The 23,757-nt window shown below is 42.3% G+C and overlaps 2 protein-coding genes across 3 annotated transcripts; one reads left to right on the forward strand and one right to left on the reverse strand.

Annotated features, from left to right (window-relative positions):
* Positions 1-314: 314 nt before the first annotated feature.
* Positions 315-15,185, forward strand: dmtf1 (cyclin D binding myb-like transcription factor 1). Its single transcript, XM_012878295.3, has 17 exons — positions 315-435; positions 1,937-2,058; positions 3,993-4,076; positions 4,638-4,723; positions 4,889-4,985; positions 5,942-6,018; positions 6,105-6,262; positions 6,354-6,386; positions 6,470-6,579; positions 7,621-7,849; positions 7,943-8,094; positions 10,582-10,773; positions 10,864-10,943; positions 13,061-13,219; positions 14,278-14,475; positions 14,627-14,714; positions 14,795-15,185. The coding sequence occupies exons 1-17, from the start codon at positions 332-334 to the stop codon at positions 14,827-14,829; spliced, it is 2,004 nt and encodes a 667-aa protein (XP_012733749.3). The 5' UTR covers positions 315-331; the 3' UTR covers positions 14,830-15,185.
* Positions 15,186-17,486: 2,301 nt separating this feature from the next.
* tmem243b (transmembrane protein 243, mitochondrial b) lies at positions 17,487-23,757 on the reverse strand. 2 transcript variants are annotated; one of them, XM_021324420.2, is made up of 5 exons: positions 23,595-23,757; positions 20,760-21,013; positions 20,627-20,677; positions 19,179-19,283; positions 17,487-18,821 (listed from the first exon to the last, which is right to left on the reverse strand). In XM_021324420.2, exons 2-5 carry the CDS (start codon positions 20,835-20,837, stop codon positions 18,702-18,704), a joined length of 354 nt encoding a protein of 117 aa, XP_021180095.2. In that variant the 5' UTR covers positions 20,838-21,013; positions 23,595-23,757; the 3' UTR covers positions 17,487-18,701. The 2 variants fall into 2 exon arrangements, with proteins under 2 accessions (XP_021180095.2, XP_036004763.1); XM_036148870.1 differs by lacking the exon at positions 23,595-23,757 and adding an exon at positions 21,312-21,602.

Below are 23,757 nucleotides of genomic sequence, written 5' to 3' on the forward strand. Positions count from 1 at the left end.
AATAATAAAATATTTTATATTTTATATAAATAAAATAAATCATTTGAACATCCCTGAGTCTCAAAACAACCATGTTGATCTATAGGTCATCATAGTAGTAGTTGGTTCACTATAAAACCTTGATTTAGAAGAAATGACTAAACATGAAACATAAAATGGCGTTTGCACCAAAACACAGGTATGTGCTATCTAAAGTTTTTCTTATTGTTTAATTTCTTCTCTTCTACAATTAGTGGTCAGAACGATCGGTTTGAGCGTATTAATATTTCATTTTAGGTGACTGGGTTTTTAAAAACTAACCGAAAATCTATTAACCTTCAGTTTACGGATAATGTTCAAACCTGGCAACTTCATTGGCCTCCGAGCAGCGCTCCTCCATCCTGGCACTTTACCTTCATCCTGGTACCTCGAAAGTCCCCGGACCAAAAACAGGAAGTAAGTAGCCAAATCAAAAGTAAAATTCACTTTCTCTTTGGTGGTCAGACTCCTTGGGATGTGCAGGAGCGAAACGAAGCGTAAAAATGGTCTTAAAGTATCAAATGAAGCTAAAACCACACGGGCATCACAAGCTAGAGCTTGTCGACAAACATGGCGCCGCAGATTTTTATGTCGTCTTTCTTTTAGCTCGATGCTAACTGTTAGCTTCGATTCAGAGCAGCTGTAAAACCACGAGAAATCTGCGGTTTTCTTTGTGGTACAACTCAAAAGTCGTGAAAATGAGCCAAAGCGGGGTTTGCTTTATGCTGCGTTGGTGTAAAGAACACACGAACGAACGCTGAGTGTTTACCTGAATGTTTTCTCAGCCCAACGCGGCCGCGTTCCAAACTCCGCAGAGAAATCAACTCATTTTACACTTTCTTTCTGGTTTAGAAATAATACAAACATGTGATACTGTGATTTCCGCATGAATTATGCTTCGGATGATCCGATATATGATTCGGCATGCATATTGTGCAATAATACCTATTTGTATTACTAATTTATAATAAATGAATCCAACAAGTACTTATTTACGCATTTGCAGGTTGGAAACAGTAGAGGGCGACAGCGAGCAGAGCTACGATTCAATTTAAAATGTGCAAATTCATGACTGATTCGGCTTTTTTTTCGTTCCTTCTGATATAAATTTACACTCCACACACTGGCAGTATGTAGTATGACAACTACACATTTTATTGTTTAAAAAAGGCCAATTTTAACAACTGTTATGTTGCCAGCCAAGCCAACTTTATTTATAAAGTACCTCAAAAACAACACAACTGACTAATGTGCTGAACAGATGTTAAAGAAAAAACACAAATACAGTTAACACAGACAAGATGTAAAAGATGCAATAAACCATAAAAACAAGCTCGCTTGTTTGGGGTCAAAGGGCAATGGAAACGATTTATGATCAGATTAACAAATACACAATGAAGAGGCCAGTCTAATTTATATATATATATATATATATATATATATATATATATATATATATATATATATATAATATCATTTATATTATGCTGATAAATAAACAGCCTGTTATTGCTGCACACGCACAACTTGCTGCATTATACTACATTTCCTCAAAATAATGTAGAATAAATGCCTTTAAAAAATCTTTGATGCAGTTGTATATTTTCTTCACAATGTAAATAATAATAATTAAAAATACACTTTTTTATTATTTGTTGTTTTTACATCAGAATGACAACATATTCAGGTCTAAAAGTCCCAAATAGATATTTGTGTAAGAAATTACCACATAAGGTAGAGGCAGCAGGTATGAGACGGTTACTGGGTCCTTCTTGGTTTAATATTTTAAACCCTTTAATAAAGGCTGTTTTTTTCCCCCTTTCCAAACAGGTTAGACTTGCTGGTGTTTGTTCAGCAGTAACACCAACCTGCATGTCGGTGACGCAGCGTTTAGGTCGGTGTGTTTTTGTGTGTGCAGCAGGTGCAGGATGAGCTCAGAAGCAGCAGAAGAAGAAGAAGCAGCAGCGTTTGAAAGCGTGAAGCCCATCACAGTAACTCAGGACAGCGACGGCAGCATCATTCTGCACTGTCCCTCACACGGTGGGTCAGCGGAAACACAACGGACTGATTCTCAGCTCCTCACTGAGGCTGTTGTGTAGATTCCCCCCAGGCACACAACCCAGTAATGACTGCACTTCATTGTTGATGTGTTTGAAACTTGTGTTTTTATTTTTAAAACGAGCTTTGAGGGCTTTTCGACTTGATTTTGGCTGATTTACCTGCACCAAAATCTAAAACAAATAAGAATAACATGATCCAACTCCTTTAATTTGCAACATAAAAGCCATAATTACACATCCTGCCTCTAAAATATTTAAAGTATTATTTCTTATGGTTATAATAATGCTATCTGCATGTTTACATGTTATCTAGTTATGACAAAGATTTACTAATACATGTATTTTATCTAAAACAGTTTAAATATTATTTTCGAACAAGATGAAATTTAAAAATTTGTTTTTTACATAATATCTGCTTCAGAATACTCTGAATGACCAGTTTTGCTGTAAAAACCCAGAATTCAAGCTGCTTTTCCTAAACTTTACTGTAAAAATGCTTTAATTCAGACAAAATTAAGCTGTAATGAGGCTCAGAGACGCCACTGTTTTAAAATAATAAACGGTTAAATTGAAGCTATGGCTGCATTCTTATGTGTTTTATCGCTTTTTAGTTTAACCTTTATTATACTAGTTATCTCATTTAGACATAAGATCAAATTTACAAGAAAGGACCTGTGTTTGATAAAACAAAAAAGAACAAAGGATTTACAAAGACAGTAATAGTAAATACAATTAATACAAGCTAATAAAATATTAACCTAAAAACAAGAGCAAGTTTCACAGGAAGATTTTTCTATTTTTCCTGAAATAAATTGAAATAGTTCCAGAGGATTCAACGTCACAGTAAGCTAACAGAGGCAGGAGGGTCGTTTAGATTGGATGTCTCCTGCACGGAAAGAAAAGTAAGATCTATTTCTGAAGTTTGATCTTTAAATCCTCTGCAACACGTGACTAAAATCAAAGCTTATTGTCAAGTCTCAACAAACTATTGGTGTTTTTATGGAAGAGTCTGGAAGCTTTTCCTTCTGTTAGCAAATAGGGTTGTCACGTAACTAAAATTTCACATGCCATATCGATACCCAGGAAAATACTCAATAACATTGTCAACATATAAAGGACAAATAAATAATTAAAAGCATAAAAAGTATTATATTAACATGAAGAACTTGCCTTTTTTAACCTTAACATGGACGTGTGCAAATAAATGCTAAATAAATAACCCAAATTAACACATGCCTAGTAGCATGCTAGCCACAGCTAATCACACAACATTAGCACCGACAACAAGTCGCACTAACATCATTAAGACATTTAATGTATTAAATTATTAATGAAAACTACTTTAAAGCACTGTTTGCACACAGGCTTGTCCTTCTTAATTGTTCTCATATGCTAAAATATTTAAAACACGCCAAGCTAGTATTTTATCCGGATACAGCGTTTGAGTATCAATACTTTTTACAACCCTGTTAGCAAACATGATGACCTTTTAATTTATCAGCATTTAGGACCAGGTTCAGATGAAGCAAGTAAACTACAGCATCGTCAGCATAAAACCTCATGTAAGCATCAGTAACCGTTTCACTGACACCGTTTGCATGAATTAAAAACTAAGTTGGGCCTAAAAAGGAACCCTGAGGCACGCCTTTTATGCTGTTTTAAGTGATCTGACTGCTGCGTTGCTCACATTGAGCACATTTGTGACAGATAATTAGAAAACCTCGTCCCTGTAAGGCAGAAAAGTCACCCATTTTTTTCTAACCTTTAAAATATTTGCTTTATGTTCCTTTAAAATAAAGGAAAACAAAAGGTTGTCGCGATATCTCCTGAATTAGAAACCTGTAGCAAACCCCCAAGCCGAAGATGCTGGGGACCAATGGCGGCTAACGGCGGCGTGAATGTGTCTGTCTGCAGACGACGAGTCGGAGCCTCTCCAGAAGAAGATGCGAGTCTCCACAGAGGACAACCTGGAGACGCCTCAGTTCTCCGTCGTCACCAGTGAGAGTTTTTTTCTTATTTCTTATACTCTGACTTTGCTCTTTCGTTTACATCTGAAAGGATCAATGCAGGATATCAGTGGGTTAAATACATAGCAAAAAGGGACCTAAAAGTAAGTAAAATGTTCTTAATATTTGTATATTTTCCCTTCATTTGAGCAACTAAATAAGACTATTTGGCAATGGAATAAGAGCTTTGCACTTAAAATAAGAACATTTCATCTCCATCATCTTATTTCAAGTGCATGATATCTAATTATCTTATTTTATGGGTAAAAATACTCAAATACTCATTCCACTGGCAAATAGTCTTATTTAGTTGCTCAAATCAAGGGAAAATATACAAATTTTAAGAAAATTTTAGGTACTTTTAGATCCCTTTTTGCAGTGTATATATGAAGTTAACTTCTTTTTCATTTCACAATAGATTTGCACCAAAATCCTAATTGTTGCCGTGAATCAGCACGACATTTGGACATTTTCGCTTTCTGCCACAAGAAACTCGAGCCCCAAATCGACCTGATGTGAAGTTTTTAAAATGCCAATTTTCCCCTCCTGTTAGTGTCTGAGAATGACGAGAGCTTCGAGGTGACGATGACGGCCACCGCTGAAGGCGACCTCCCTGAGGACGGCGTCACCGAGATCGAGGTAGACGTGGCGCTGCTCCGTCGTCCCTCCCTGACAACAGCGTCCAGAACAAATTCATTTACATCATGTGTTGTAGAAGTTTGTGGCTGTACGGCGGCGAAATGTAAAAATTGGTTCCGAGGCGGCGAAATGAAACAGAAGCTCGTCTCTTGTTTGTTTGTGCAGATCCTGCATGAGGATAAGGAGCAGAAGGCCGAGGTGTCGCCCGTCAGTCAGGCCTGGTTCACCACCAAAGAGGACAAAGACACGCTGGCCAACAAAGGTCCGAACATTCAGTCGGCCTCCTACACTGCAAAAACTGAACTAAAATTAAGTGAAATGTTCTTAAAATGAGTGTATTTCTCCTTGATCTGAGCAGGTAAATAAGATGATCTGCCAATGGAATAAGATTTTTGCACTTAAAGAAGGAACAATTCATCTCTATGATCTTATTTCAAGTGCAGGATTTCTAATTATCTTATTTTAGGGGTCAAAATACTCATTCTATTGGCAGATAATATTATATACCTGCTCAAATCAAGGATAAATACACTAACTTTAGGAACATTTTACTTGTTTTTAGACCCGTTTTTGCAACGTAGATGGTTCTGGGCTGGTTGCAGACAGATGTCGTAATTCTGCTGAAAAACCCGACCGTGACCCATTTTGCTGGCAGATGTTATGATTTTATGAATTAAAGCCGGCTGATCGTCCTTTATTGGCCGACATGAGTGGGATGTTCTCCCCTCTTTCCCATTTTGAGATCGGTAAAAGGAATAAGATTCTGTTGCTGTGACGTTTAGACGGCAGGAAAGCAGGAAATCATGGATTAGGAGTTCAGCTACTGTTATTTTATAACCATTAATATGGTTTTATTCCCGGCTTTCAAATTAAAATGCTTCTTATTGGTTTTGGTCAAATGCTGCAGCGACTAAGGCTACGTTCACACTGCAGCCTGAAGTGACCCAATTCCGATTTTTTTGCCCATATGCGACCTGGATCTGATCTTTTTATGACAGTCTGAACAACACAGATCGGATTTTTTCAAATGGGACCTGTGAAGCTGGAAGAAAGACGACACCCATAGCGGAATACAAGTCGCATATATTTGGAAATGTGAACGGACACGCAAAAAAATCCGATTTCACAAAAAAATCGGAATTGAGCATTAAGAGCTGCAGTGTGAACGTAGCCTTATAGACGTCTGGGCGCTTGTTCTCATCCTCCCTCCCTCCTCAGGTCACAAGTGGAAGCAGGGGATGTGGTCCAAGGAGGAGATCGACATCCTGATCAACAACATCGACCGATACATGAAGGTACGTCGCTCACCGTCACCGCTCGTCATTTCTCTGTCCCTCTGCGGTCGCGTAAAGACCCCCCCCCCCCTGCCGTGTCCGTCCAGCGCCGCGGCATCCAGGATCCGGCCGAGATCATTTTTGAGATGTCCAAGGAGGAGCGGAAGGATTTCTACCGGTCTGTGGCGCTGGGGCTGAACCGGCCGCTCTTCGCCGTCTACAGGAGGGTCCTGCGAATGTACGACGACAGGAACCACGTCGGCAGGTGAGTCCCGGAGGAGGCGGCCGCCATCGGACCGCAGCTTTACCGACTCAGCAGTCTGAATGCTGATTGGTCCCCTTTGCCTTCCCGTCAGGTACACTCAGGAGGAGATCGAGAAGCTGAAAGCGTGAGTGGAAGCCGTCCGTGTCTCGGTTCAGAGTGAAGCAAAGCGCCAGAGAAGCTGCTTCAGGTTGGCCTGTTTGCTTTCAGGTTGAGGCAGAAGCACGGGAACGACTGGGCCACCATCGGCGCGGTTCTGGGCCGCAGCGCCTCCTCCGTCAAGGACCGCTGCCGCCTGATGAAGGACACGTGCAACACAGGTGCCGCCCGGCAGGGTCACAAACCCATAAACATTTTATACGTAGACGCCTGGTTGGGTGGCGTCTGCCTGCTGCGGATAGGTCAGAGCGTCGGCCATGTTGGATGTGGCAAATCTGCTGTTGGACTGAGACACTTAAACGGTATCAGAGGGAGTTTAATCTCAGGATATACTTTATATTCTTATTTTATTTTTTTTTGCAATATTACAAGTTAAGTTTCGCATCCCTTTGGCTTCATTCTCCTGACTATATTCTTGTAAAGAATAAAAATAATTATGTTTATCTAACCTGGCCCTATTACTCCAAGACTAAAATAGTTCTGCAAACTGTAACTATTCTGGAAATGTTCCCCCTTAATTCTCATAATATGACGTTTTTCCTCATAATATTATCACTTTTGTCTTTTTTTTTTTTTTTACTTTATTCTCCTATGACTTTCTTTCTCATATTAGTAATTTTATCTCTTTAATCCTCCCCCAAAAAGTCGGTTACTAATGTCTATACCAAAACTTAAAAGGTTTGCATGGTTTTATGAAATAATGAAGACCACAATGTTTAGATCTAACCAATTGATTTTTATATTCATAACACATACACATATATTTCTCTCTCTCTTTCTCTGTCTCTATGTATATGTATATATATAAACACACACACAAACACACACACATCTATAATCTGGACATATAGTTATATATAAACACACATCTATTTATTTATAATACTTCAAAATCTATATATGGACATCTATATCTAAAAACATCGATCAATAGCTCTATGTTCTGCCAATCTCTATCAATATATCTATATAGATATATAGCTATATTTTACAAGTATATATAAGCTCCATCTATATCTTTCTTTCTAAATGCCTAAAACTTATACACAGGGAACATAGACGTTCACTACTTTCTGCCACATCCAATATGGCGGTGATGTTGACGTGCAAACCTGCGCCCATGAGGCGTCTACATATAAATGTCTGTGCACCAACGCACCCTTCGCTTCAATCTGCGCGCTAAAGCTTGTGCCTCCTCTCAGGTAAATGGAGCGAGGAGGAGGAGGGACGCCTGGCCGAGGTCGTGTACGAGATGGCGGGCGTGTCGCCCGGGTCGGCGGTCACAGCGGGGGTCTCGTGGGCGACGGTGGCGGATCGGGTTCGCACGCGCTCAGAGAAGCAGTGCCGGTCGAAGTGGCTGAACTACCTGAACTGGAAGCACAGCGGAGGAGCCGACTGGACGAAGGAGGACGACCTGTACCTCCTGCGCAGGTTGGAGCGGTGCGCGCTGCGGTCGGTGAGTCAAACCCAGCAGGCGCGCGTGAAAATAACAGCCCCCTCCCCCCTCCTCCCCGTCTCCTCCAGGATCGCCACGGTGAAGGCGGAGGACGAGAACGACATCAAGTGGGAGGACCTGGCGTGGGGGTGGAGCAGCGTGCGGTCGCCTCAGTGGCTGCGGTCCAAGTGGTGGAGCATCAAGAGACAAGTGGCCAACCACAAGGAGATCCCGTTCAGCGGTAAACCACCTCCACACGCTCCATTCGGCCGTTTAATGCTTTATTTTAGCCGTTCTTTAAAGGCATACTATGCAACATTTTTCAGTTAATTAATGTGTTCCATACCTTTTTGGATGATTAAATGAGTCATTTCAGGTCGAACAAAGGTTTTCTCGGCCGCCCTGGGGGTCTGTGGGGGAAATACCGCACTTGCAATTGCAAGAGCTCTCGGCCCGCACTCACAGAAGTCTCGCTTTATGGCGAGAACTCCATGTGTTTTTGCCCTGCCATTCACTGTATGCACGCGCGAAAGCAACAACAAAGAACCGCGTGTTAACGTCAAATAAACATGCAAGCATATCGAGTTTTATTATTATTATTATTTTTATTTTTTATTATGTTGGCGAGACGCTACCGCGGCGAGGCGGCGGCGGTAGCGTCTCGCCAACATAAAAAAATATATATATAATAATAATAAAACTGGCGAGGCGGCAGCCGCGGCTTCCTGCAGATAGCGCTGCGAGATGCTTGATGTTCATACTTTCACTGTGTTAGTCATTGTTTGTACTGCCATTTTTTTCCACTTTTCGTTGCGTTCGCCTGTCTGCTAAGCTCAAAACAACCGCGCCTGGCTTGATGGAGAAACCAGAACAGCTGAGCATCTTTACGACAGTGCACTTTTACTTTCGCCCTCTGGGGGGAGCCTCGCTGGAAAATCAACCCCGGTTGCATAGTATACCTTTATCCAGGTGGGATTGATTCTAGGGCAAATAATTTGACTTTATTGAGGATTTTCTCTGATCCACATGGCCGTGAAGTTCTCAGCGAGCTGCACCTCAGACACAAACTTCTGAATATTTGGCCAAGACTCCTGCTAGAGTTGATTTAAACCAGGTGGCTCTTAATAACTTTGGCTACAAATTATGTTTTTATTATGGTATTTAAAGGTAATAATGATAATAAATGTCAGGTCTAAATACCTAAAACATCATACAACACAGGGAAAGAAAGGCACAAAGACAATTAGTTTGGTTTGGCTCGCGAGGAGAGTAGGAAGAGACCGTACAGTTACAATCTCCAACCCACTCTGCCGGTCTCAGAGTTCTCCTCGGTTTTATTAAGTTTGGGGCGTTTCCCTAGTTACAGTACTGAGGGGTGGGGGAACAGATAGTTACAGCCTCAGTTGCCAACAAAGATACACAGCTGAATAATCACGTCATAATCTTGTAGCTGAGTCTTCTTGTTTCAGGATGGGAAGAAACAGAGTGTCTTCTGTTTCTTCATACAGACATGATTAAGCTATCATGTGAGTAATATGATTATATCAGAAGCTTACATTACTACATCATAACAAGATAAATCGGTTAATGAAGTATAAACATTAATCCCAACAGCAGGTTTTAGCACTTTTTTTAAAAAAAAATTTCACAACAGAATGATGCTAAATGAAAATTTTAAATCAATATTTTTTCATTATGTTGGAAACTATGATTTTGTTTTTACATCATTATCCACAAATATCAACATCACATCCATCCTCTTTTGTTAAAACCTCAAAATAGACGATGACAACCTGTTTCCTACAGTAGATCTTTATCAAAAATTAGAACTTACAACATTTGCGGCTCTGAACGAGTTTAAATTGAAGTGGACTGTAGGAAAAATGGCTCTTTAGACTGAAAAGGTTGCAGGCCCCTAATTTAAACTGATCTCTATCCTCCGGTTTTGATTCAAAGAGGTTCAGATCCGGGATTTGAGTCGTCCAGAACCAGAACCGGTGCTGTTTGGGTCCCGGTGGAACATCCTGCTGTGTCCAGCAGTTTTTCTAACCTGACTCCGCCAGATAGATTTGCTCCGCATATCCATCTGGAAACCTTCCGTTGAAGTAATTTTGGGAAGGGGCGAAAATACTGGTTAGCTGATTGGCCTATGTTGGTGATAGACGGGCCAAATGAACCAATCAGATTCGTCGTCACTCTGTTACGAGCGACGACGAAAACACAACCACAAGCCAAGCTACTCTTGCTGCTGCAGGTAAAGGCTCGTTAGCTCAGCAAAGAAATACTCTGTAATTCCGATAAAACTTGCTCGATAGCCACGCTAACGCTAGTTTCATCGGCTGAAGCCGCCATGTTGTTTAGACTGAACTGACGCGCTTCCCGTTGCGTCACACCTCAACCCGCCTCAAAGCCAACGCTGATTGGACGTTCGTTTGGTGAACGGCTCCAAATTTTCTTCAACGGAGAGTATCCAGACTGATCTGCGAGTGAAACCTTTAAAGCTCGCGAGATCAGGATGGTCTCACGAGGCTACAGTTTTTCTTCATTCCTCCTAAATAATTTCTGCCTGGAACCAAAAACATTTACACGACTCTTTGACAGAAAAACATCCCTTATCTCGTTATAGTCCTCCTCCAGCAGCATTTATTAAGGCCTAGCTGAGCGTTCGTCTCCATCTGAGCCCCTTTGAGAGAATGGTTTATGAAAACGAGCGTCTCTGCTGTGACAGTCCTGCTGAAGGGCCTCGAGGAGCTGATGACGTCTTCGCAGACAGCATCTCTGCCGGGGAGTCCCTCCTCCTCCTCCACGCTCCAGATCCGACTCGCCCGATTGGACGAGAGCTCCGGCTGCAGCCCCGCCCCCAGCCCGCTGGCGGCGCTGCAGATTCCTGTCCAGATCCCGCTGCAGATCACACACCTGGGTGAGACGCGACCTTCCAGCAAACAGACGCAGCAGTAAATGTGAAGCCCCCCCCCCCTTTCCCCCCCTCATCTTCTGTTTGTACCCACAGCTTCAGATTCGGCCGCCGCCGCAGACGGAGACGCCATCACGCTGAACTCAGGAGCTCTGCAGACCTTCGAGATCCTGCCGGTGAGTATGACCCTGCAGGACGCCTCGTCTTAAATGGGAATGATTGAACTAGACTATTTCAGCACTTATTGGTATTAAAGCTGACTTGAAAAATGCCGCCGTTATCGACTACAGTCCCAATAGATTCAACCCCTTCACGACAAGCATCTTTAGTACAGAGCAGAGCCCCTTCCTGCTGTTATCACCTGCAGGAAATGGGATTTACAGCCAGATATCCACAGGCCTCCTCTTCTTTGATATTCCTGCACTGCAAAAACTGATCTAAAAATAAGTAAAATGTTCTTAATGTTAGTGTAATGGAGCGAGTCCTTTTACCCTTAAAATAAGATTAGACATCCTGCACTTGAAATAAGACGATGGAGATGAATTGTTCCTAATTTCTTATTCCATTGGCAAATCATCTTATTTACCTGCTCAAATCAAGGACAAATACACTGATTTCAAGAACATTTTACTTATTTCTAGTTCTGTTTTTGCAGTGTGGGTTCCTTCTCCACATCCACCCGTTCCTATAAGCGAATTGCATTTGCCAACATCAGTTTGAAAATGTTGGCTAGATACCAAACCCTGCTTTTACGGTAATATGTCGGGAGTGCAGGCGGCGGATTAAGGCTTTAAAAAGTGCGCCGGCACGATGACCGGTGCACTTTGAGCCATGTTCTATTGCTCTAATACAGACTTTATAGGCTTTATATTCTTTAATGGTGGCGGAAAAAACACGATGGAAGGCTCCACCGGGTTCACCCGTAGACGGAAACAAGAAATGCGGTTGTAAACCTGCGTTCACTCTTTGTAGTTTCCCAAAAAGACGTAAAAGATTCCCGAATTTATTTAAAGATGCCCACATTTATTGTCTAATCTTCATCTCTACGGACAGAGGAAGAGAGTAAAGAGTCAGGACACGGAATCAGACCGACAGACGTTTCATTTTGCTCACTGTCACTTTTTTAAATAATTCAAATGCGTCCAGGAATAATAGAGAAAAGTCGATAAATATAGTAGATGATTGCTCCGTGTCTAAATTAGCGGCACCATGCGTGCCGTCGTATCACTTCACTCACGTCAACGTGGCCAAAACAACGTAGCTAGAATCATTAGCTACGTTTACATGGAATAAGGTAATCAGAAAAAAGGGCCGATCGGAATAAAAATGTGTCACGTAAACAATAAAATCGGAATATTGTGATCGGATTAAGCTAAATGGGAATGAAATTGTAATCTGAATGAGAGGAGTGGTTTATGCTGATTGATAATCTGATCAACGTTCAGATAAACGCTTGTCAGGATCAAGTTATTCTGAACGTAGCAAACTGACCCGAGTGCGTCTGATGTAAACATGACATATTTCTGCAGGTTTTTCCCGATTCAACCTTTCAGTTAGAGCTTAAAATTGTTGCTTTACTCAGTAAAATTTCAACCGTAATTAGAACATCGTGCAAATACAGCCTGGACGCTCGGAACGGAAACAAACTCGTATAAAACTGCTTTGTTTGCTGTTTTTTGTTGTTCAGCAAAGATGGAAGTTCTTCTTCTGTGTTTTTTTTTTCAGGGGAATTTGATAACTGCTCATGTCAGCCAGGTGCAGATAAACGCACATTATGATCAGATTAAATGATCGTGTACAAACGATACAGTCCAGTTATTTAATCTGAATACATTTTAATCCGATCGTGAAATTTCTTGCATGTAAACAGAGCCACTGTTCTCATCAATGCTTTCCACGATCTTTGAATGTTGTTTGGTAGCTAAGAAAAAAAAAACGAACTGGAGGACACACGGGATTGTCCTCGTTTCCAGAATCTCGTTTTACAGACAAGATTAAGCAAATTTAGTAGTTTTCTGTGTATTTTACTAAACTACCAGACAGTATGTAACACGTATGTCTATAAACGTTCGATGCGGCACAATGAGCTCATGTTCTGGACTTTATGTAAAACGGCAAACAGCATTTCTTATGGTTTCATTCTTTCATCAGTAAGACCCCAAAAAAATGAATGTTCAGAAAATTTCTACATTTTCTGTTGTAATTATGAATGTTTGAGCAGTAAATGTTGTTTTATTTAGATGATTTATCGTTTTGAAGCTCTTTATCAGATGGACATGGTCTTGTTTTGCAGTCCTTCCACCTGCAGCCCACCGGCACGCCGGGAACCTACTACCTCCAGACGACGTCCAATCCGAGCCTCCCGCTCAGCCTATCCAATAACAGCACCGTAACCCTGACAACAGGCTCCTCCTCCTCGCCACAGGAGCACATCATCCTTCACAGCCTGTCGGTCAGTTTCCCGTCCCTCTGGCGCAGAGGTGTCCAGACTTTTTGCCATAAGGGCCAATAATGTTACGTAGAAAGTACTTTAACTTTTTTTTTTATTTTTTATTTTTTTTTTTTTATCAAATTCGCAAAAACCTTTTCATTTTTATTTGCTCGACAATAAACTAAACACACAAAATACTTAAATGAAACAAGCAATTTAGTCTGATTTCTGTCGGAAAGGAATCTGTGAATCATTTTAGATTTGAAACATAAAAATTCTATTGCATGTTCGGCAAACAATGTCCTAAACTGTTTGGGTTGTTTTTTTTTTTTATGTGTCTTTTTAGCAACAAGAAAGGGGATTAATTTGGGCTCACTCTTGCTTTACTTTATAGAGTTGAATAAATGGGTAAAACATTTGTGGTCTTATTTACTATTAACTTAAAAGCAAAAATATGGCTGATAAAAGATTTAAAAAAAATGTTGTCGCGCCTTATATTTTCCCTTTTAAGATTTTAATTTGTGTCTTTTTTCACACTGCAAAAAGGGAACTAAAAGTAAGTAACATTTTCTAGAAATTAGTCTATTTTTCATTGATTTGAGCGGCTAAATAAGACTATTTGCCAATGGGATTAGTAGTTCTACCCCTAAAATAAGATATTTAGATATTCTGCACTTGAAATAAGATGGAGATGAATTGTTCCTACTTTAAGTGCAAAACTCTTATTCCATTGGCAAATAATCTTATTTACCTGCTCAAATCAAGAAGAAATGCACTAATTTCAAGAATAATTTACTTAATTTTAGTTCCGTTTTTGCTGTGCAAAGACCTTGTATCAGTGAAAATTGCCAAACTTTTTATAAGCGTATCGCCTCAACCGTCTGAGCTGACAAAACCAAATTTAGGCCGTTATTGAACTGCGATTGAGGGCCGCCCAAAAGCATTCAAAAGTGCGGCCCGGGGGCCACAAATGGCCCCCGGGCCGCACTTTGGACACCCCTGCTCTGCCGCCTCTCCGTCCTCCTCGCTCTTTGTTTTTTTTATTAATTTCTTGGTTTGTTTGTTTTTTCCCTCCTCAGACCGACGGCCTTTGCTCCGGAGACGGCGTCATCATCCAGACCGTCTCCTCTGACCCCGCCCCCTCGGAGCCGCAGCTGGTCGTGGAGACGGAGGGGCGGAGCCAGGACCAGCACCTCCATGTGGCGGGTCTCCTGGAGGATTCGGAGGCGGTTGTCACGGAAACGCCCGAGTCTGTAACCGAAGGTTTCACGGCAAAGGTACGCAGACAATTCAGTCGCTTTAGAAACTTTGCTCTCTCCAACGCGGCGGAGCGTCCATTCTCATAGAAAAGTGGTTTATTTACAGCTTTTATGTGTTCGCCGGGTTGATTCTGGCTCACGGCCAATAAAACCCACTTTGTGTTTAAAGGTCCAGGGTCCAGAGGTGGATTCTGGGATGCCGTCTGGCCGCGCGGTGCTCCTGGCGTCTCCTCCCAACATCAGCAGCACCCTGACAGGTAACGGAAACATGTGAGCGCCGCCGCCGCCGCACGGTTCCCACAAACTAACCCGAGGGTCGCCTCTGGACTGTCCTCAGATCCCATCCTGGAGAACCAGGAAGGTTCTGACTGAGCGGAAAGGACCAGAGGAGGACGCCGTGTCCCCCCCCCCCCCCCTCGTCTGCTTTTAAACGGGACTTTTGGGGGAGGTGAGCTTTTAGAACGGACGCGGCGAAGCTTCTCGGGGAATCCCTGAAATGTGAACGCAGCTTCGGTCGGAGCGGCTGCGGCCGGAGAACTTTCGGACAAAAACCAGCCGAGCTTTAATTTTTATAAAATCATGTGGAGGTGAGAGCCGAGCGTCACGATGGCTCGGCTCGTTAAGGTTAGTGATGATGAGTGAAACTATTTAAATCTGCTTTAACATCATGGTGGGAAAACTGTTGAACTGCAAGATGGATTTTGATAAATTTTTACCGTCAAACGCTTCGTTGGAACTGGATTTATTTCTCTAAAAATTCACCACAGGACAAAAATGCTTACCTTTTTTTTTTTTATCCATAAATCTTCCTTTCATGGTATTTATACCCAGATTTCTTCAAGTCACTCTGAGGTTTGTTGTTGGAAAGTAACATAACGGGTGTGAATACTTTGTCAAAGCAGCGTAACAAACCCTAAAAGGCCCAGAGTTGATCCCAGAGGCGATAAAAGCGTTTATTCCCTACACTGCAAAAATAAAACTAAAAATAGGAAAATTCTTCTTGAAATAAAAGTATTTTTCCTTGATTTGAGCAGGTAAATAGGACTATTTGCCAATGGAATAAGATTTTTGCACTTAAAATGGGAACAGTTCATCTCCATCATCTTATTTCAAGTGCATTATATCTAATAATCTTATTTTAGGGGTAAAAATACTCATTCCATTGGCAAATAATCTTATTTACCTGCTCAAATCAAGGGCAAATACATTCATTTTAAGAACATTTTACTCATTTTCAGTTCTCTTTTTGCAGTGTAAAACAGAGACATTCCTGAGTCTGACTGGGCGTTTCATCATTAAAGGAGAACATCTGGCCGTTTTTCACCTTTTATTTTATGCCTTCATAACCCAAACCCTCCTGCGTCTCCTGGGGAGTCAGAGGGTGTTTCCAGATCAGAGCGGGAAGTTCTGGGTCTGATCCCCGCGGGTCGAGCCTCCAGAGGCATCCTGGGCTCCAGCTGAACCGGAGGAGGAGCAGCTCGCCTCCTCTTCAGGGAAGGACCAGGAAGCTCGTTGCAGCCGCTTCCATCCAGGATCTTCAGGTCTGCTGATGGAGACGCTTCAGCGTCCAGAGCGGAGCGGATTCAGACGTCTGTGTTTGAGTTCGGCACGAATCTGTGGCAGATAGTCCTACATGAAACCCGGGAAGAAAAGGAAACTGGACAGAAGGAAGGAGACAACCAGGAGGATGTAACGGCATGAGGAAGAGGAGGGAGGGAAAATTAAAGGAACCAGAAACCGGTGAAATCAGATTCCAGACTGTAGGAACCCTGATGTCCGTCCATCTTTATGCTCGTTTCTGTTTGAGTACATTACACTGCAAAAAAGGAACTAAAATTAAGGAAAAGTTTCTTGAAATTAGTGTATTTTTCCTAGATTTATAGAGCTAAATTAGACTATTTGCCAATTGAATGAGTATTTCTACCCCTAAAATAAGATAATTAGATAAACTACCCTTGAAATAAGACGATGGAGATGAGTTGTTCCTATTTTAAGTAGGGCTGAACAATTAATCGCATTTTCAATATAATCGCGATTTAAAAAAAACGCAATTTCCAAATTGCAGAGTCTGCAATTTTTGGCTATGTAACAATTAGTGAATTAGACACGTCCATTAGGTGTTGGTAAAATGTTTAAAGTGGGTTTGCTCCACATGGAAGGGAAGACAGTTGCAGCAGTGAGATAATCTAATTTTATTACTTTTTTTAGAGTTTATATAATCATACATAGCATTAAGTTCTGGTCAATCAGTTTAATACATAGACTTGCTTGTTGGTTGGACTTTATGTTCAACAAGGATTAATGTCCAATTAAATTAAAAGCTGTTCTGTTGAACAATATTCTGATTAATAGAAACATTAAAAGTTCTTGTTTTAAATAGTCCTTGTTTACAAACATCTTTATTTAGAGGCCATTTTTGTTGCTTGTGGTTAATGCAGAGAAAAGTCAAAATTGCAATTTTGGTTGAAATATATTGTAGGCAGAACGCAATTATTACTGCTCCGAGTTTAGATGCTGCGGGTCTTTTAGCAACTAATCCACACAGCGAGGAAACAAAATGATTTGTTGTTTGTATATGTTTAAAAAGACATGATAAATTAAACTGGAAAAAAAAAAAATCGCATTAAATCGCAATATTAAGAAAAAAAATCGCAATTAGATTATTTTCCAAAATCGTTCAGCCCTAATTTTAAGCTCAAAAATCTTATTCCATTGGCAAATAGTCTTATTTACCTGCTCTAATCAAGGAAAAATACACTGATTTCAAGAAATTTTCATTTTTAGTTCCCTTTTTGCAGCGCAGCATCCATCCGGTTCTCGTTTTCGCTCTAGATCTGAAGAGCCGGGGATGGAAATGTGCCTAAATGAATGCAGAGCGGACATTTGTGACGCCTGCAGTCTGATCCCAGCTGTCCACGTTTCAGCCGTATTCCCCTCCACCGGCGTTAAATTCAGGGTCACTTAGAAATCCAGATCCTGAAATCATCCGCAGGACGTCGGGCACAAAAGACGACGCCTCATAACGAAGATCCTGACCAGACTGCGTTTATTAAAAATTGGTAAACTTTGTCTTTTTTTTTTTTTTTGTCTAACAGTCGGTTGCAACATCCAGGAAATAAAACAACTGAATTGTTAACAGTCTTTGGTCATAATTAATGACAGGAACATGATTTCAGTTTCTAAACGATGTGATTTTTAGCTCCCAGCTTTAAGGCCCTGCAGCAGAAGCCGAGGCTTTAGATCTGAGGCCCGGCTGCAGCTTTTACTTTAGAAATTAACAGTCAGAGCTACGAGTGCCGCTCAGATTTAAAGACCAGCAGGTTAACGGTGCAAATCTTTTTTTTTTTTTTCGGTGTCTGACGTTGAAGCCGGCGTCTGCACAAACTAAAAGTTAATGAATCTAAAAAGCTAACAACGCTGTGAGTCGCCGATGTGCTGCATTTGGTCCAGACTACAGCAGGAAAACCCGTTAAAACCAGGAGACTAAAAGAAGCTTCAGACAAAAGTGAGATTTCCTGACCAGAGAGCCTCCCCTGAACGCACCACCACTGAGAAAAAAAAAAAGGCTGTAAAACTTAGCAGACACTGGTTTAAAGTCATTTATGGCCATATTTAGAGTCATCCTTCTATTTTTAGCCTCCTGAAGAGACAGCCGGCAGCTGATCTGAGGTTTCCAGTTTTAACTTCAAACCAACAAAGATGGCGACCCGGTGGGGCTTCCTGCAGCAGAGAGGAACGAATCTGAATCTGCTTTCACTTTAACTCACTGCAGCAAAACCCGATTCAACGTCAACTTCAATTCTTTATCACTTTTTTTTTTTTTTTTTTTAGACAAAAACAACCGATTTTATTCAGCATCTTTCATTCCAGCTGGACTCTCCGGCGCCCCCCGGTGGAGGTCTATCTTAGTTCAGGTCCTTTATTCCCAGGAGATTAGGCTGTCGCCCTGCCTGCGGGGTGATAATCCAGGCCGGATGACTCAGCCTGTCTGAAACACAAACGATCACAGAAACATGGATGTAGGCAGACAAAACGGCAGATTTCTCCTCGTCGATCCTGGTTATCGTCCGTCTGCGTGTTAACGAGCTCGTTTGGGTCCGGTTTGTCCTCCAGGCTGAGTTATGGCGTTCCCCTCAGAGCACATTCTCACCAGGAAATGACAAACCTTTGGTCCCAGCCAGCCTCTCCGTGTAAACTAGTCTGTTTTTGGTCGGTCCGCCGTGCCGTCCCCTCCTCCTCCTCCTCTACCTGACGTCGAAGAAGTAAAGGTTGGCACATAAACACAGCAGCACGATGGTGGCCAGCATGTAGTAGATCAGCTTCCTGAACTTGGGCTCCAGGTCGCCCTGTCGGTACCAGAATATCTGCGGGAGAAGAAGCAGGAACAGGTTTTACTGGCAGAAGTGGTCGGGTTCGTGCAGAAATGGGCTTTTTAACGCAGTTTTTATGACTTAGCTTACGTTAAAAAGCTTAATTGGGCTTAATGTGGATTCTGAGGCTTTAATTCTGTTTTTGTTCTGCTTTGTCATTTTAACCAAACCACAAAAAAAAAAAAAAAACAGGTTTAGTTTGAAATCCTGAAATAAACCAAAAATAATATCACTGGATTTTTATTCTTCCTGCTGATTTTCTGGATTTCAGAGCCAGTCGGCTGTATTTTTGGGCAACTTTAGTTAAAAACAACTGAATAGAAATCTTCGCAGAGGGGGGGTTCTAGTTACCAGCACTACGGTGGAGCCGCACGCCAGCAGGATGCAGGCAGCGAAGAAGATGTTGAGCGGCCGCGGCGGCAGCGAGGGGAACAGGAACGAGCCGATCACCGTCACCTGGAAACAAAGGAGTCGTTTAGCCAACAGCTGGAAAAAAAAAGCTGCTGTCAGAACCGGACGTCTGCAGGAAAGATGCGCTTCGTTGGGTCTGAAAAGTGGCTCCGCAGCTTTAACCGTACCGCGTACCGAAGATGCTGGTCATGAAGGGGGGTAATCAGTTCATCTCTAACAGCTGCTAGTTTGTGTTTTTGCCAAATAAAACCAAAATCAAGGCTGGACTATTGTAATTCTTTACTATCAGGAAGTCCACAAAATGCAGTTCAAAGTCTTCAGCTGATCCAAAATGCTGCGGCAAGAGTTCTGATGAAAATCAACAAGAGGGATCATATTTCTCCAATTTTAGCTTCCCTTCATTGGCTTCCTGTTAAATCAAGAATAGAATTTAAAATTCTTCTTCTAACATATAAAGCCCTTAATAATCAAGCTCCATCATATATCAGAGCTCTGATTACCCCGTATGTTCCTAACAGAGCACTTCGCTCTCAGACTGCAGGTCTGCTGGTGGTTCCTAGAGTCTCTAAAAGTAGAATGGGAGGCAGATCCTTTAGCTATCAGGCTCCTCTCCTGTGGAACCAACTCCCATTTTTGGTCCGTGAGGCAGACACCCTGTCTACTTTTAAGACTAATCTTAAAACTTTCCTTTTTGACAAAGCTTCTAGTCAGAGTGGCTCATGTTACCCTGAGCTACCTCTATAGTTATGCTGCTATAGGCTTAGGCTGCTGGAGGACATCAGGGTCTATTTCTCTCACTCTGCTGAGTTCTCCTACTGCTCTCCGATCTGCATAGTTTGTTGTCATTTCAGCTTTTAACTTTTTGTTCTCTGTCATTTTTCTCTTCATAAAAAGTACACCTGGTCTGGCGTTCTGTTAGCTGTGACATCATCAGGGGAGACAGATCATCCTCTATTACCATCTAACATAGAAAGTACTCCTGGGTCAATGTGAGCTTCTGTGCTTTCTGTGTCTCTGCTCTGTCTTCTCTAAGCCCCAGTGGGTGGAGGCAGATGAGCGTTCACACTGAGCCTGGTTCTGGTTCTGCTGGAGGTTCTCCTCCCTGTTAAAGGGGAGTTTTCCTCTCCACTGTCGCTTCATGCATGCTCAGTATGAGGGATTGCTGCAAAGCCATCAACAATGCGGACGACTGTCCACTGTGGCTCTACGCTCTTTCAGGAGGAGTGAATGCTGCTTGGAGAGACTTGATGCAACCTGCTGGGTTTCCTTAGAGAGGAAACTTTCTGACCAACCTGGAGGATCTGATTGAATCTGACTTTGGAAAGAGTCTTGAGATGATATGTATCATGAACTGGCGCTATATAAATAACATTGAATTGAAAACTTACCAGAACCACCAGAGACGTAAAGCCTCCCACCACCATGTTGACGATCCGATCCTGCGGGGGGGGAGAAAGCTCAACTCATCAGAATCCAGCTTCATTTCTGCTGACTAGGCAACAAACCCGCGGGCGGTCCTACCCGAGCCGACGTCTCTCCAAACAGAGGTCTGTTGTCCAGGCCGCTGGTGCCGTACGTCCGGGTGGAGAACTCGTCCATGGCGGCGCCGGCGGAAGCTCGATCTCCGCGGGCGGATCGGGTCTCAGCAGCGCCGCCTCCTGGACGGAGCGCTCATTCCCAGCGCTCCTCTGGCCGCGGCGAGTCGGTGGCTCCGTCAGCAGGAGCGGACGGGTGGAGACATGGCGGAGGCCGGACAGGGAGGAGGCGCGCTCCACCTGCCAGATAGAAACGGAGAATTTTTACCCCGGTGTGGGTCCAGAAAGGAGAAATTATCTGGACGCTTCATTTTTCTACTCTTTCTGCCACTTTCACCTCCGGTTTTAACTCTTCTTCTTTACTGAATCGACTAATTTTCCCGTTTGATCGACTAATCGCCTAAAACTCATCAGGCTTTGATGATCCATCGTTTATTTCCCCCGTTTTATCCTTTAAACACAAGGATTTTTTTTTTTTTTAATGTTTGAGTAAATCTTCAGGGTGAAATTCTGCTGCGTCTGTCGTGTTAAAACTCACGTGAGCTGACGCAGCTCAGAGAGACGAAGGGTTCTGGTTTCCCCCCCGGCGCCGGGTTACGACAGACCCAAAGCAAAGCAGAACAAACAGATTTGAGTGAATTTCCTCCTGCTTTACTTCCTCTTATCTTCCGCGGCGATAAAAAAAGAAGAAGCTAAAAATCAGAAACACTTTCTTCACACCCTGAGAGCGACCCGACGCCTCGCTCGTTAGGTCCCGGCTCGTTAGGTCCCGGCTCGTTACTCCGGTACCGGGCCGTCAGGGGAACCGACCCAAGGCAGGAAGAAACGAACGCTTTATCAGATTTCTTCACTCCCCAGGTGGGGCTGAATGCAAATGCACGCCACACTTTTCAGATTTTTACGAGTGAAATCATTCAGTTTGAGGTGAGGCATCCTGATGTAGGAGGAAAAAGCTGAGGTTATGAGTCCCTCTCGCCATCTTTGGACTACTTTTAACCAATTTTTACGGTTTTAAATCAGCAGCGAACCTCCAGAGTCTCTCGTTATTCTTCTTCAAACGGCGCACAGGCTGGAAAATCTCTTAAAAGTCTCTTAACGCTGCTAAATGCTCCCAAACAGCTTGTTTTATACGTTTAAATGATTAAATCCACCCGTTTAAAGCGCCGCTCATCTTAACTCCGCCCTGCTCTGGCAGGTTCGACCAGATAAAAACGCACCATTTGCAACAAAAAGGAGCGTTGGAGCCGCCCGCATCCCGTCTGTGAGCGCACCTGGTGGCGGAAACTCAGAAGAAAACGAGCGCGTCCCAACATGAGAGTTAAAAATAAGACAAAGGAAACAGAAAGAGGGGAGGGAGAGCGGCTGAGCAGCTGTGCTGGCTTCCTGCCGTTCTGGCCGAGGAGGCAGGAGGAAAGAGGAAAGAACAGCCAGAGCTTGATCTGCAGAGGGAAACAAGAGGCTGATTATGAACCTGGCCTAAAGCTACATTCCTGCGCCGCCTTGTGATCCATAGGCTCCTTACGACCCGTGGTTCTGCTGCTGCTGCCGCACCGGGAGAGAAAACATCCTTTACAGGCAAAGAGCAGAAACTTCACTGATGTTTGAGAAAAGATCAGCAAATTTACTCCAAGTCGCCACCAAAGTCTCAACACAGAAGACTAAATTAATTTAATTTTAAGGATTTCTGAGCTGCGGTGAAGTTGGATCCTTTTCTGTCATCTTACCTCAGATCAGCCCTCAAGTTTATCTAAATCCAGAATCCAAACATATATTCAAGTTTTTCCTTTTTCAAGCCCAAACTTTTTTAAGCTGGCGTGTGATTAAAAACGGCTATTTTTTTTTTAATCTTAATATGATTTATCTGTTATTTTATGCCATGTTAGCGTCACAGCTGGAGCCCCACAGCATAATGCTGCCACCACCATGTCTGACAGTGGATATGATCTTATATTTAAAACTCAGTGTTGATAAATAAATAAATAAAATCACTTTCCAACTGGGACCCCAATGCTCTAACTTTCTTATACCAGATGCCGTATAATTGATGGTAGGTGTGCACAGAAATATAAGCTGCTTTATTTTTGTTGTCTTGTTTTTTTGTGGTTTTCACAAAAAAGTTTGAAAATTGTGTTTTTCTCCATCGTTTAAAACTAATAAATCAGGACAGTTAGCAGCTTTATTAGACCTTTTAGACCAAATAAAGATATAATTTGTATCCAAAGCCAAGGTTTAAAGTATTTCTTACTTTTAAAAGTTGCTTTTATTTTCCTTTTTTTTAGCAACACATAGCAGAAAACTAATCATTGAAACTAATGAAATCAAAAGTAGATATTCAGGTTGAACAGGCTAATAGAAACAGAAATGCCTGAATCAGCAAGTGTTGCTGTATAATAATAAAAATAATAACAGCTATAAGAGTTATGTAAGACGTAAAACTGTCGAAACAAAGATTGGAGTTTAGCGGTGAAACTTGCAGTTTAATGTCAGTGAACATTTTAACAGCTAGCTGAATCAAACGCAGCTTATCCTTTTAACTATACTTATATTTATTTAAAGGCACACGAACCCTCATCCATCCCATAATGACCGGCCTCAAATTAAAGTTACGTAAAGAAAACGTCGGTTAGAAATGTTAAACCAAAAAAAAAAAAAAAAAGAATAAACTAAACGGCCGCAGTGAAGTGTCTTTTGACAGCTAGCCTGAGATTTAGCCGACAGTGGCTAACTTTAAGGAAGCTAAGCTAACCCAACAGACGCTCGGAAACAATCAGGGCGATCGCTGGAAATAAAAAAAAAAAACAGAACAAAACAAGCCGCAAACCTCTCGATCCCGTCGGGTTTCACTCGCTTCGCAGATCCCGAGTGGATCCGAGTGGAAACTGGGCTCCACGGAAGGTCAGAGTTAAAGGGAATAAACCCCGGCGGCTCCAGCTTCCAAGCTGCTTAAAGGCGACTTCACGTTAACGGTTGAGCCGACAGAGCGA

This window comes from Fundulus heteroclitus, chromosome 17 (genome assembly GCF_011125445.2).
Source record: "Fundulus heteroclitus isolate FHET01 chromosome 17, MU-UCD_Fhet_4.1, whole genome shotgun sequence".
Taxonomy (NCBI): Eukaryota; Metazoa; Chordata; class Actinopteri; order Cyprinodontiformes; family Fundulidae; genus Fundulus; species Fundulus heteroclitus.

Excerpts from the sequence above, each read along its gene's own strand:
- dmtf1 (XM_012878295.3), top strand. The coding sequence starts at position 332 with ATGTTCAAACCTGGCAACTTCATTGGCCTCCGAGCAGCGCTCCTCCAT. Across the intron at positions 4,077-4,637 it reads TCAGTTCTCCGTCGTCACCA|TGTCTGAGAATGACGAGAGC; the intron begins GTGAGAGTTTTT and ends CCCTCCTGTTAG. Across the intron at positions 7,850-7,942 it reads GACCTGTACCTCCTGCGCAG|GATCGCCACGGTGAAGGCGG; the intron begins GTTGGAGCGGTG and ends CGTCTCCTCCAG.
- tmem243b (XM_021324420.2), bottom strand. The coding sequence starts at position 20,837 with ATGGACGAGTTCTCCACCCGGACGTACGGCACCAGCGGCCTGGACAAC. Across the intron at positions 19,284-20,626 it reads TTACGTCTCTGGTGGTTCTG|GTGACGGTGATCGGCTCGTT; the intron begins GTAAGTTTTCAA and ends CTTTGTTTCCAG. Across the intron at positions 18,822-19,178 it reads GCGGCTCCACCGTAGTGCTG|ATATTCTGGTACCGACAGGG; the intron begins GTAACTAGAACC and ends CTTCTCCCGCAG.